This window comes from Harmonia axyridis, chromosome 3 (assembly GCF_914767665.1).
Source record: "Harmonia axyridis chromosome 3, icHarAxyr1.1, whole genome shotgun sequence".
In the NCBI taxonomy this organism is placed as follows: Eukaryota; Metazoa; Arthropoda; class Insecta; order Coleoptera; family Coccinellidae; genus Harmonia; species Harmonia axyridis.
This window is the reverse complement of record NC_059503.1, coordinates 21,782,437-21,798,040: the sequence shown is the minus strand read 5'-3', so window position 1 is coordinate 21,798,040 and position 15,604 is coordinate 21,782,437. Positions and strand designations below refer to the sequence as shown.

At 32.1% G+C, this 15,604-nt stretch overlaps 1 protein-coding gene across 1 annotated transcript in view; it reads left to right on the top strand.

Annotated features, from left to right (window-relative positions):
* The window catches only part of LOC123675627 (transcription factor Adf-1-like), a 46,092-nt gene continuing 30,488 nt past the window's right edge, over nt 1-15,604 (top strand). The window contains exons 1-2 of the mRNA XM_045611063.1: nt 1-211; nt 1,664-2,250. Of these exons, the coding sequence (XP_045467019.1) occupies nt 25-211; nt 1,664-2,250 (774 nt within the window). The 5' untranslated portion in view covers nt 1-24. The remainder of the gene's footprint in view (nt 212-1,663; nt 2,251-15,604) is intronic.

Sequence of the window (15,604 nt, the reverse complement as noted above, 5' to 3'; positions counted from 1 at the left end):
CGATTTTGCCGCGTTTGTTTGTGTATGCCTTTTATCAGTATCTGCAGTGAATCCGAACCGGCAATACGTACACCTCGCATCGAAATGCAAAAGATTATCGAGTTGGTTCGGAAGCACCCCATCTTATATGATCTTTCTCATGAAGATTACAAAAATATTCGCAAAAAAGATAAGATTTGGGATGAAATAGGAAAAGAAATTTGTGAAGATGGTGAGTAAAACAATTTCTCTATTTCAGTATCATAATGAGTTCATTACAATACTAAAAGCAGTGCTGTAATGAACTCATTACAGCATTGTTTTCAGTTATATTTTCGGTTTGCTCGTTGGCTACACTGACTTCAGATCCTATCAAATTACAACATACGTCAATTGTCAATATAATATATTTTGAATGTTGTGAAATGATTTGCAGCATTATTCGCAATTTCTCTTAATTCTGGTGATGTTAAATCGATTCCTTCAGATATAATTCACGAATTCAATGCGTAATCAAAAATACATCAAAATTCCAAACTTACAATTCAAATTACGTAATCTGTCAATTTTCGTAACAGTCACACCAACTGCCAAGATACAATACAAAAGTCACTGGGTTGTATAATTTGAATTTTTTATTGAATTTCGACAATATTTCACAAAACTTGACTGAAATAGAGAAAATATCGTCTGATACTCGTTGCAAAAGGCTATTCCAACGTTCTAAAATTTGCTCCTTCGCCGCTTGTTTTCGAATTTCGCATTCTTGTTTGAATAGGATCCCATTCTGCAACTTGTTTTAGAATATCCTCATTTCTTTACAAACGAAATTACATATGAAGGAGACTATTATTCTGTTATATTTCATTATATATATATCAAAAAAAGTTACAAATTTATCTCGTTGAGAGAATTCTTGCTACTCTCCCTGGAACGTTTGGGAAATTCTGAAGAGCTTTGTGTTTAGGTTGTAAAAATTCGATCAATCCATTATCAGATTTTTTCGTTATTAAGAAATTATGTAGAATACATGTTGCTTGTATCAACTTTTGTTTTAATCGGTCCGTAGAAAATTCTTCATCTTTGAACAAATATACCAAAGGCTTTTTCCATTACCCTTCTTGGCTCACAAAGTCTCCTTTTAGAGTTTTCTTTACGAATATCAGCTTCGCTCTGTTTGTAAGGGAAAAGCCTCAGCATAGATGGTTTTAAGGCCAATGCTTTGTCTCCGATTGTGACATGAGGAGAAGGTTCATTTCTTTCTGGGAGACGTTTGGTTCGTTACATTTGCTTCGAATCTTCTTCTTATCTTGGAAAATTAAAATATTCCACCATTAATATTTTTACCAAAACCTTCAATATCGATTGAAATAAATTTAAATTCCGGACCAACAATTGCTTATAATACTATTAAGAATTTGTTCCAATAATACCAACATTTTTTATCAGTAACATGTTTCTCGTCTATGCTGCCTATACAATTTGGCAAGTGCCAAGAATATCTGAAGCCTTTTTCAGATTTTTTTCCATTATTCGGGAAAATATGTATCTTGCAAACTTTTACATGCAACTTCACAGACTTCGTTAACAATAGCACTTACAGTTAAAAAATCAACTTCAAACTTAGGCTAATCTTGTAGAGTGTATTCCCAATAGCCAGATATCTGAAACAATATATTTTCAGGAGAAGCAGTTAAGAAAAAGTGGCGGAATCTAAGAGATAGCTATGCAAAATATATCAGAGGCCACAAGATAACAACAGGTCAAGCGACCAATTTAAAAAAAAAATGGATTTGGGCGGATCAAATGGAAGGATTCAGACCATTTTTGAGCTTCACAAAAACTAGTTCAAATGTGAGCGAAATCCTCTCAGAAGAATCTAACACAGGAATTCTGGAAATAGCTGAACCTGATAATGTGAGGCAGCATTCTATTGAACAGAAATATAAAATATTCGAATCAAGCTCAAGTTCCACACCATCAATATCTCAAACTAACCCTAAAGTTGCTCCTACGAATGATACTTCATCCTGTAAAAAAGGAATAAAAAAACGGAAGTTCGAGCCATCCACTTCTGTACAGGAAATGATCGCTTATTTTGAGGGAAAAAGAAAGAAAGAGCATGATGCAATTGATGCAGTTTTTTTAGGTCACGCATCAACGGTTAGAACTTTTTCACCTAAGAGGCAAATTGAAGTTAAGATGAGGATTGCACAGGTGATCATGGAATTTGAGTTTCTAAACTTGGAAGAAAGTGCATCGAAAATATCTGTAAGTAGCATAATTTCCATTACTTCTGCAGCCATCCGATTACAAAAGCAATTGGAAAGCTTCAAGTGTTTTGAAATAGCTACATCCACCAACACAGCATTGTCGACGAACCAACAAATATGTATCAATGTATCATCACATCATTGTATGAAATTTCTATTATGGTTGCCTTATCTTGATTTTGTGAATACATTTCTTCGTTTTTTTATGTTGAAATACGTTCTTTATTGAACAAACATATTGAGTATTTATATATAAAAGTTTTTTTACGTGAACTATCTTCCACTACGCAAAAAGAGTGTTTCTTCTTTTTTGATGATGTGTACATATCTGATTTGGTATGTATACATTTCCAATTTAGGTATTTGAGTACAGTTTCGTTCTTTGCCAAGAGCACCTATAGGTAATTAAGGTAGATCTTTGTCGAATGATGCAATTTTTTCGCTTTGGTGTGAGGGATATTACGAATTCAGTACAGGATATTCGCAACTGATGTTCGTTTTGGTCAATTCAAAACAAAATAACTGCTCTTTATAGGGTATGTACTTTCAGTGTTTTATTTTGAATATCATCTAAAAACAGGGTGATTGTCATCATGGGAAATCAGCTAAATCAGTAGTCAATCTACTTTGCTGCATTATTACAATTCCCACAATCTTTTTATTTTTCCTCTTGTGATGGATAGGAAGAAAATTTGATTGAAATCGCAATTTCTGTAATGGTTGGTAGCTATGGAATATATATGATCATAATAATTATAGTTGGACAACTTATGAAATATTTTATTTCCGTTGAGAATAATCATTTTGCTGCCTAAGCAGGAAATGTAATTAATACTTTGCTGATTAATATGTATCTACAACAAGGGTGTAGCAATGGGGGGGGGGTACTGGGGGTAACAACCCCTACCCCATGATTTCCAAAATATAAAATTTCAGAATTCTCTCAAAGACGAAGAACGGAAATTTTTCCATGAAATAAACCAATAATCTTTCTACTTTCCTTCAAAATTACCCCCATTCCTCATTTTTAATCCTCAATTCTATGTAGATTATTATATTATACCCTATTTAAAGTTGATTATCACAAGTCAAATAAATTATCTCTACTTCTGTTCTCGTTATTATAGTAAAAATTTATCAATTTCAAATATATTTTCTCTATGTTCAAGGCACCTTCTAAGATTAAATCCATATTCATTAAATCTTTCTATGCCCTTCAGAATTTAGTATACCTCCTTTCCAGGGTCAACAAGCTTGTCGAGCCGTCAAAAAAAATTAAAACCAAAAATTCATCAAAATGAACAGACAACAATTTCAGGTAGAATACTTAATGACAACAATTGCTTTCCTCATAGAACAAAGTTCGAATTTGTGTATCCGAAATATGCCACAAATAAAATGCACACTCTTATGATTCTCGATGACGCTTACGTATCAAGGTTGGCCATGAATATAATAATAAAATTTGTTATTTGTCATTGTTATTTCGCACGTCTCGTATTAATGCAGATTTCCTTCGGTTTATTCGAAATTATGTAACGGCTGTGATGAAATGACTATCAATAATTATTAGCTTAGATGGGCTACATAATGATTTGGACATGGATTCGAAAAGTAGGCTACCCGATAAATTTGCGAAAGTTCACTATTTTGAGGAAAAACAAAAATTAATTGGTATGTATAGAAGGCAAAAAATTGAGAGAAGCACTGACTTGGTGTCAGGGGCTTTTGAGCGCTCGTTCATTTATACACCTAGTACGCCCTTGGATACCAAAGAACTGTAAACATAAAAGTTCCTAGATTTGACAATACCATCAACAAAATTATGCACTAACATTTGAATAAATATTCCATATATAGGATGTTCCTATATTGGAGGTACAAAGGAAAATCAGAGATTTCTTCCTACTTTTTTGCAATGATTATTTTATCGAATCTTTTTCAATCTTCGCTATAGCTTGTTTGAAAAGTAATTACCAAAACTTATAATTAATTTACTTAACACAGCTTACAAACTGAAACTTAATAATAATTTGAATTTTAGTGAGGATTACTAGAGAATAGTTCCAATTTTTTTTTCGAAATTTGTAGAACATACAACAAAACAATAAGAAATCAAAAAGTTCCTTTTTACATTGTTCTGATTTGCGGGCACTATCAAGAAAAAATATCACCCTTTAGGCTTGCATTCAAAAGTACAATATATCATGCTAAAAAGTTCAAATTGGAATATAGAGGAAGTATACGCAATTTTTTCATGTCCCCAACATGGTTAGATTTCGTTGGAGGATTGTAATATATATTCAAATAAAAAATTTTACTATTTCGTTAAGAATGCATGTTTATTATATTGAATGAAATATATTTATTTGAGTAATTCCCGATTAAATATGCAAGTTCGTTTTTTGAATTTTTGATATATTTTGGTATTTATTTCGATACACATATCTTGAGTTAATATGAAACGTTAATTAAGAAATGCGTTCTTTGTGGAGAAACTCGCGAATTGAGTGAAATATCGTGTCACTGATATATTTTCATTTCCGCGCGCTTCATGTCAAATTTGATAGTTCTTGTTGTGGACAAAATTTGCTGCCTGAAAATGACATATGCTCTCTCTATCTATGTTTATTACTCTGAGGGAATTCAAATAAGAAGTGTGAATACAATATTACTTCGGCCATTTCTTTGAAAATTCGATCGAATGAAACAAAAAAACCGCTCCATGGATTGAATTGAAATTCTCTGGGATTTTTGTGGTGATATTGAGCTGTAAAACGCACACTCAACATTGATGGTTTTTTCGATATTTTCAATTCAGCGCTTGATTATCCAAAAAACCTCCAAAAGCCCTTTTTTATCAACTTTTCAAATTAATGTAGAGAACGAAGCAGTTTTTTTTCCGAAAATAGCATAGCTACTTCTTGTAGAGAATTCATTCAAGATTTCAAAACATCCCCTACATTTTCTGTGCAAACATTGATTGGTGAGATATTGATGGTTAAAGACAAAAAGGTCCTTTTCAATTCAAAGTTCAATATTTCAGAGAGAAATGCTCGTATCGAAATTTTGAAAAGAGGATATTGAAGCTGAATGAACAAGTTATATCATCCGTATAGTGGTTAAGTTGGAAAAAAAAATTCCAAGTCTGTAGGCCAAAAATGAAAACTGAAAAAATTTCGCAGAAATTTTAGACACTGTATTCATTAGGATTGAGCGATACACGTTGCTTGAAAAATTTTGTCATCATGAGATCTCTAAACTATAAACTTCAAGCTTCGAAAAGCTTTTTTTCAAATTGAGATACGACCATTGTTATGGAAAATACAGCCATTTGAAAAACCGCTAAAAATTTCGAATTTTATTTTGATCCTTTAATTTATTTCACTAGTATATAAGTAGGTATTCAATTTAATTCAATCAAGTTGGAGACGAATGATGATAAGTTTGTTTATCAATATAGGTCTTGATAACGAATTAAATCGTCGATTTATTGACGAAATTAGAATATAACTATCAACAATTTCATATACAAAATCATTACAATAACCTGTCTCGTCTCTTCCTCATTTCCCAATTATTTTTTCCAAACAGTTGATGTGTCCATGACTTGAATACCTCGCAAAGTTTTGTTTACGAAACATTTTGAACTTCACCTCATTTCGATTTCGCTAATATCTGCGAATGTTAATAGAATGGGAACGTTTGTTTATTAACAATTATATAACCTTGACTAGAGTCAATTAATATGACAGGAAGTAGGTATGATCTAGTCACCGAAAACCTCAACAAATAAATGTTGAATTTGTTTAGATGGGAAATTCATATTCATTGGATGTTCGAGTAGTGAAATACAGAAAAAACAGTGGACTCTTCGATTTTTTCGAGCAGAAGGAATGAATATATGTATTGATATATTTCTTAGTAATATGTCTACCTTTCGTAATGTCTGTTTGGGAATGGCCTTACAGACTAATTCTGCAAATTCATAACTGAATTTTTGAACGCAATGAACTCCATTATTTATACATTGTATCCATACTCAACTGTCAACACAAAAAACAACATAATTTTTGTTAGAAAAATGCAGCTGCAACAGACCTTTGCTATTATCATATTAGAGTCCAATTTTTTGTTCAAATTACCTTCTGCTGTTTGTACAATGTGTAGTCTCTTTCTACAGAAATTTCCAAAACTTACGATTTAGTCTGTGTGAGATTTAAAAAATATCTGCCGTGAACTACCAACATTTCCTTAAAAACTTGAAAGTTCAAATTGTTTTGTAATATGCCAAATTGGGGTACTTTTCTTGAAGATTTTAAATCATTGAGGAATCAATAAATATTTTTATTAAATTTTCATATTCTTCACTGAGACGTACCTATACTGTGAACATTTCAAGGCTTGAAAATTATATTTTGGAAATACTTCAAAGGATTATCATTGGAAATAACGAAGCAACACATCTACATGATGATGGCTGAAGATGTTAACGTCACTATATTTGCATTGTTCTGAATAATACCTTTAATACAACACCATTAACAAGCAGGTAAAATGTAGGTATTGCTACCAGTTACTTGTTACTCCAACCTTTGTAGTATTATCTCAAACCGACTTTACACATTTCACTTCTCTTCAAGTATTTCGCAATAAAAGAAAAATGACGGTTGGTTGAAGAGAAAATCAAAAACAGTTACATTTTTGTCGAATGAAATTTTAAGGAATTTGTAAAAGATTTTTGCTTTAGACCTAATATAATGTCCTTATCTGAATCATATTTTTCAGTGAAGAAATATTCTGAAATCAGTCAAAATTCTACCTACCTGAAAACACTACTCGGAAATGGGGTACAATATTGTTCGACACGTCCTTGAGATTCCGTTGCTTTCGAAGATAGTTGAAGGTTTCTCGTTCAAAAAAAATATTCAACTCTCATTTGGAATACTTGTTTTGAAACGAAAAATATTTGTGTATTATGAACATCTATTTTCAGCTTTTTCCGAGAATTTTGAATATTTTTCTTCAATCAATGGATATTCGTGCATTTATTATTTGTTACCTAATTTCGTTTTTGATTTATTTGTGTAGAATTACAACTTACAAAGATGAAAGGCAGCTTATTGTATTTGGAATGATATGTAGAAAAATGTATTGAAATATTTTATAAGCCAAGCAATTACATCAGTTACGAACGAAATTAAATGGGAAAAGACATTTACTGAAAAAAAAGTTTACAAAAGATGAAAATTTGATCGATTTCAGAAAATCACTGTGGAAAAGTCACGTGCTAAAAGAACATAGATAATTCTAATAAGAATTATGCATATCTTTGTTTCTAAGGGCCAATTGCACCATTCAAAAAATAAACATTGTTTCCATAATCAATGTTCAGTATTAATCGATGTTTGATAATTACCAAGGTTTAGATAATCAGGAGATATGTTTGGCAACATTGCAAAATCTCGACGGTGATCATAGAGAAATCTAGTGGCGTACCCAAGGGGGGGATAAGGGGGATATATCCCCCCCAGGAGTAATATACATTATATGTAACAACTTTCATTATCACAATCTTATTATGAGTAAGCAAACATCTTTGGAAAACTTTTTCAAGAGAAGGAAAATTTGAAATTTTTTTTCTTTATCCCCCAAAGCTTATGTCTGAGCCAGTGGCGTACCCAGACATAAGCCTTGGGGGGGAGAAAGAAAAAAAATATCAAATTTTCCTTCTCTTCCTGATTTCTCAGAAATCAGGAATTTCAATGTTCTCTGCTCTTGTGGTTGCAAAGTTAACATAAATTTTAGCACTTTTCATCAATCAATTTTGGAATTGAAAAACTTTCAGAACGTGGCTTTCAATCATAATTTATTTAATTAGATAATTTCAGAGGCTTACTGCCTCACTCATAAGGGAATAGGCTTACACCAAAAAAATGAAATGAGCACTGAAGTAAAGTCAGTAGCTTTTTAGCGGTCGTCATTCATGCGCCGATTTTGCCCTTGAGGACCATATAACTGTATAGAGGTCTAGCATTTGGGAAAAACTATAGGCACAATCGCTCAAAGTTATAGATGGGACATCTGATAATGATTCCGATTTGCAGCATGGCAAACGACAACATAATTCGTCTAGTTTGATTTTCTTTGCATAAGGCTGCAAGATGAAGTCAAAAATTCATATTCTTGAAGTATTTCTGTGTGAATTCCTTTTACTCATTGAATTATGACTCTGAGAACGAGTTCAGTCCATCGGAACTGGTTTGGAGAAATGTGCAGAAGTTCTCCGACATTGTATTGTGACACAAGAAGACGAATTCTCATAATTGAGTTTTATGGCAGGGTAAGACCTTTATGTCCTCAGAGTAATGGTATTTTGAAACCTAAGTCACTAGCCCGAAAATGTTAACAATAACTTTCGACACAGCTGTTGACGTAAACTATTTCTAAGGCCATGTCTTATTTATCGGAATCCGACTAGGGTTTGACTTTGTGTACAAATAGGTAAACCTATCAACAAACACGAATCTTGCAACGCCAGTAGTACTTGAATTCTTGATGTCACTCCCTTACAAAAAAAATTTACACTTTGATTTCTTGTTTCCACCTATATCAAAGAATATGAAGAAATCACAACATGAATATCGCTGTTTCATTTTGTAACAATGTCCATAATTTTTCAATTTTTTAGCAAGGAATTGTCTCGAACGATAAGATTCAACTCACTGATGACAAATTTTTGGACGAATTCAAGAATGTCCTTTTAGCCAGTAGTAAACATACGAGGAAACTTGAAAATTTCAGGGTAATTTCGGATCTCTAATGTCGCAGTTGAGTTCGTTAATGGCATAACTCGACTGCGTTTCGTTCAAAATTTTGTTTTCCTATTAATTTCAAAACAGCAAAATTTTAAGTTGAGCACAAAATTTCATGTTGGTCGCGTAACCAGAACCATAAAAAGTTCTAGAAGAATATCAAAAAAATTACGCAATATTTCCATGATCACAAAACGATAGAATTGAAATTTAGGGTGTGAATTGGATTGATTAAACAATTGCAATACGATTATACTGAAAGTAATATTTTTATATTTGCAAATTACATTCGAATTTTGGGTTTATAACGGATTTATTGTTAATTTCTTATATCTTTTGAAACAATTTAGAACGAAAAATAATTATTTTTTTTTTAAATACACAGTGTTTTCATTCGGATTATGGATTCTATATAATACAATTATACTCCTCAAAATGATTAAAATAAAACACACATACTTATTCATGAACTATTAATAATAATAACATATATTCATCATCAAAGTTTTTTTATTAACTGAAGAAATTGTCTATTAATTGTCGAGTAATTTTGTTATCTAAAAATACTGTCTTGCATATTGCTTTCGTCAGTATCGTTTAAAATTGTATGGTGAAAATGTTGAGTTAATCTAAGCATTTCTTCGTATGGAAATCCTGGATTGTTTATCGATTGTTTGCAGCTCTCTTATTACGGTAACAGGTGAATATAGTCTCTGGAAATTGCAATCAAAGAAATTGCACTCCGCAATATTCTATTATTTATTCAGACTGATTGTGGCTTTCTGCATTTGTTAGTTCATATCAAATTGGATAAACAAATGATATGTTGAATTACGATATTTCATTGCAGATAGTTATTATAAATTCGGTTTTGGTTTACCCATTTGTTGAACGGAAATACAAAAATCCATAATTTTTAAGAAATAATTTTATTCTGAAATTTAAATGAAATTTTTATAAAATAATAAAGTTGGGAATTTGTGTTCGAAAATATTGTGTTCAGTATTTAAAATTTGGGCTATTTATGGGGGTTGTAGTCAACTAGTCTTTTTAGCTACAAGTTCGGTCCAGTACAAAACTTTTTGGTTTCTTGTAGTTTTGTATCGAGGAAAATTTTCAATTCTTCACTAATCCTAAGGAATATCCAAATTATTATAAAGATCCATTTAGTAAGCTTTGATGAATAAATTAATTATTAATCTTGGTACTTACATATTAACCCAATCTGTAGCGAAGATTGATGAAGATTCGATAAACTGGTATAATCATCACAAAAAAGTAATACTACAAGAAAAACCCTGTGTCTGGAAAACAAAGCGTTTGAGGATCCAGGTTCATGGGACTATTTTCTTCAAAAATTACCAAAAAATCTTTTATTTTACTTTGAACCTCCAATTTAGGAACAGCATTTATGTTCTATCAGTTTCTTCTTTGAGTCGATATAATAGGCAGTGAAATGTTCGAAATAGATACAGCAATTAAAATGAAACATGAGTGAACGTCTATAATATACGGTCTAGAATATTGTTCACACTCTGTAACTATAGAAACCAATAATTTGTGAATTTATTGTTCCACTTTCAAACCAAATTGTTCCAAGGAAAAGTATGTCAACGATACATCATTGCGGATTCGTATTCTCTATTGTCTATTTGAAATCGTTCATTGCCATGTTTGATGTATGCAAGGTATATATGGAATATATTGAGATGAATATAGAATCATATTATTGATTGATATTTTTATGGATGATCTGATGATTGAGAATAACGGTAAGACTACCTGAAATAGGGAGCTTCTTGCGCGTTTGTTCATCACTTAAAATCATTACTTAAAACCTTTCTTAAGGGCCAATTGCACCATTCAAAAAATAAACATTGTTTGCATAATCAATTTTTAGTATTAACCGATGTTTATAATTTCTACCGACTGCACCGTTTGATAATTACTGATGTTTAGCTAAACAGGGATATATGTGGCAACATTGCAAAATCTCGACGGTTATCATAGAGAAATCAGGAATTTCAATTTTCAGTTATAATTTGTTCTGCTCTTGTGGTGGCAAAGTTAACATAAATTATAAATTATTATTATAAATTGTCATTAAATGATAATTCACAATCTGAATCTGAATCTGAATCCATATTACAATTTTAAAATTCCTCACAACACCAAACAAGAAACACACAATGTGATAATATCAGGTGATGTCCATAGAGAAATAATGTTTATGGTTATGTAATAAGTCATGTTTCGACGTTTTGAGTTGCGCATAACCCTGGTCAGATTAATCGGGAAGATAAACGTCTTAATTTTACTGTTTAGTGTAAACATTGATTAGGCCACATTAAACGTCATTTAAAAGATGGTGCGAGAGAAATCATATCAATGTTTAAATTTTTAATCAATATTTAGCAGGAGTTGTCCAAAGACATGTGAATGAACGAGCGCTCAAAATCTCCTAATTTCGGGCCAGTGCTTTTCTAATTTTTTCTATATTTTGCTTGCATTTTCTATGGTTCTAATGACGCTATCAATACAAAACTGTGCACGAAGCTTGAAACTGTTATTGAATTTTAGGTTTACTCACAAAATTTCGACCCGAACAGATAGGTATATTGTTACGGAAATATTAGGTGTTTATTTTCCAAAATTTCTCTTGAATTTTCTATGGTGTGTATTTCCTATGATGTGATCAGTTTTATTTGTATAGGGAATGAAATTATTAGTTCTTTTCTACATTAGAAGTTCCAGTTCGATCAAATTGATAGTTTTGAATTTATAAAGAAAACAAATTACTACGATTTTGACCATCAACTGAAACTTGAGGTTTCTATTTTTTTTCCTTCGAGAATTGACATATTCATTAATGGACGCACATAATCGAATTTGAAAACGAATTCCTCATAGTTAAGACCATTCGTGGCACAAAATTTAAACACTACAGACGTAGTGACAAAATGATAGAGCGATGTGTTGAGGGATCGACTGCTCAAAAATGTCAGTAAACAAACCAAATTATGTATATGATCTATGAAATATCGTCACAAGAGTAGATCGTTGTACAGGGTGTCCCAAATTCGATGCTAACTGAAAGCATCCCGAAAACTATAAGAAAAAATCTCCAAGGACCCTCGATCTCTTATTTCGAAATAATAAGATATCAGAAAGTAGATCATAAATATCTTGATTCGTTCTCGGGTTACAGGGCGTTTCTGCAAAATGACTGTTTCAAATATTTCAGTTTATCTTGGTTTCTGTTCGAAATATATAAGTTTTTATGGTTTATATGATACTCATAACAGATCATACAAATTAATTACCGTTTTAGAGATATAAAGCAAAGTTTGTGTTTTTTAAATGGAACATCATTTATTTTTCAACGCAACTTTTTAGCCGCAGATTTGTCGAAAAGCATTCCGTTATCACTTTTTGAAAAATGTCATCCATATCGGAGATATTTAGTTGTGATATCCATTACGAGTTTGAGATCTTTGCATACGAGTTGAGATTGTATGTTGTAGAGCAACATATACAAATAACCAAGATAAAAAACTAGAAAATTCTGAAAGAAATTAGAATCACTCTACGATGTACCTACATAACTCATTTCAGAATACTTAATATTTGTCTAATTCTGTGGCAAATCCGTTGATTCTGCCATACCTTGTAGAACAAAATGGATCGGTAATATCTCAGTTTCACACATATTTCATGGTTATTTTTCATTATTATATTATTGTACTCGGAAATCTCCTGTGACGTATTTATGTATTATCTGTCAGATTTGTGATACAGAAAACAATTCTTCTAACCAACATTTTTGCAATGCAAAAATCACTAAACGATATTTATGGAAATATTCAGTGAATTAGAGAAAATAATGTGTAATATTTCGTGGCTCATTTTTGAATTTTGAACGCGTGGAAGAATATCAATGCCTTATTTCGAATCAATTCTTGGAACCAATCATAAGTGAAGAATTACCAATTTTTCAAATAATTTTCACATCGCCACATCATCTAGTCCAATCACCAAGTAAATTCCATTTGGAATTCTTTCACACCAACATATCTTTCTAGTTCAAAGCATCGATATATGAGCTGGGGCCGTTTGAAATTCCTCATTAGAATGGTCATACTTTCGATCAGATGAGCTCCCCTATAATTAACCTCAACAATTCACCGGTAGAAGATCTCTCCATCTTCGACGGGTTCAAGGTAGGACCGACGTCTTTGAGGAATCAGTGCGGAGCTGTCGAAATGACACGATTGTCTGGACCCGTTATGAGGAACAGAATTGCGATGCCGTTAAGAGAGAAGCCATCGAACTACATTGCTCTGCCATGCTTGTGTCATGGTGAATTTATTCATATATACTCAATTATTGTGGATATGCTACAATTGTCGGACGACTGCTGGTGAATATTGGTGGTACAGTGGCTCGAAAAAAAGTTGCCGACGTTGAAACATAACGCATTCCATATCACGTGACCCAATATGACGTCTGTGGGCAAATAGCTTTTTGAAGTGTCATAAGAAAGTATTTGGTTCGTTGTGAATAAATCATTAAAAACTTTAAAAGTTATCACTATCCAAGCGAAAGAAGCTCTAGCTGAAATAGGACATGTCATCACGTTAGCCATGATATTACAGCAGAAGGAAAGTAGCTAGCACAAAACTTGATATGTCGTTCCAAAGCCTGCTAAATGGAGGAATTTTTACTGCAAAGAAAACAAATTCTCATTGATAGTTTTTCATTCATAAAACGATTCGAAAGATACGACTTATTTCGCTATCTTCAGAGTATTTATATTCACCACCTCACCACACTCGTCAGTAAAACTCTTTTGCCACTCATGACTTCTCATATCAAGGCAAATTTAATGCTCCTTCGGAATATATATATTCCGAGTCCTCATCGAATATGATCATATATGATCATATTCGATGAGGATGCTGAAATTAATAAGATATAATTGGTTTTATGGAAAAAAGTGATAAATTCCGAGAAATGAAGAAATGTTAAATTGAAGAATAACCGCCAACATTTCGACCATGTGTTATATGACATTTTTTGTTGTAAATCACTTGTATAATCTCCTCCTGGAGTTAGGCCGTTTTAAAAGTGTACACCCTGAATACTACAAACATTGTTACTTTGATTTTGACTGTTAGTTTGGTATGTGTAAAGATAATTACAATTTACATGACAATCATCTACTGTAATTTTTTATTGTAAATTATTAATTATTTTACATTATCCCTGTTGGAACGACTTCCGCAATCAACTACAAGGCATGTAACAGACATTTTTTCGTGAGAATACGACTAATAAGCTCTAAACAATATAGAAATCATTTGATGCAGTCACGAAAACAAAAATCTCACAACTTTTAGATTAAGTTATGACAGAACAATATGACAACAAAGCAATGTTTGCCCCCAGCCGCCATATTGAATTTGTTTTGACAGGTCATTGCAATGCATTTTTGTCGAACTTGTTCATCGTTGATCGTTACTTGGTTAAAAATTGTGATGAGCAAGTTCTGGAAGATATTAAATCAGTTTGTAACACAACACGAATAATTGATATTCAATGGATTCGGTCCTTTCATGAAATTCATTATAAATAAAATAAAACAAAGTATTAAATGTAGTAAAAAGAAATCCATTATTTTTCCAATAGATGGCTTTAGTTATCTGAATCTCGCGTTGTTTGGGTTCCACTGGATGGCGTTAGGAAGAAGAGATTTCGTACTACAAAAATCTTTGTGACAGTTTTGTGATCAGTTTACTCAGTTTAGTTTGAGCGCACTCCAAAGATGGACACTAGCAAAGAAAAATACTCTATATTTTACAGCTTTTCTTCGATAGAGTTGAAAATGCAAGTCAGGCGACTGAAAATGAAATAGTGTTTAACCTAATATTGCAACAGCCAATAACTCGCAATTTTGGTTTCGTCGATTCCATCCCGGTAATTTCGATTTCATAGATGCACCACGCACTGAAAGGCCATTGTCGAAAATGTCGATAAAATCATGAACATTGTCGAGTCCGACCGTAATGTAAGAACTATTCAATAATATTATAATTATTTATTATACAGGTTTAGAATTATTTAGAGAGGCACTATAGGGATATCGAAAACCGTTAGAAATACGGGTTATAGAACAGGGGTAGAATCTTTATATTGGATAATGGCTACAAACCGAATTTCGTGAAGTTATCTCTAGAAACGAATGAGTTATGCAGAAAAAGAGAAAATCTCGATTTTCAGTTTTTTCGAGATAATTCGAGATCTATTGGAGATATTTTGGATCTGTAAACATCAACACACAAATCCTTAAATGACGCAACTTTTTTGTAATTCAAGCCACCCTGTATTTCTAACGGTTTTCGATATCCCTGTAGTCCCCCTCTAAATAATTCTAACCCTGTATATAATATAATATAATTTCCACTAATATTTAAATTTTTGCGACAATTAGCACAATGTTGGCAAAACAATATTTGAACAAATATAAAGGTAAAAAAA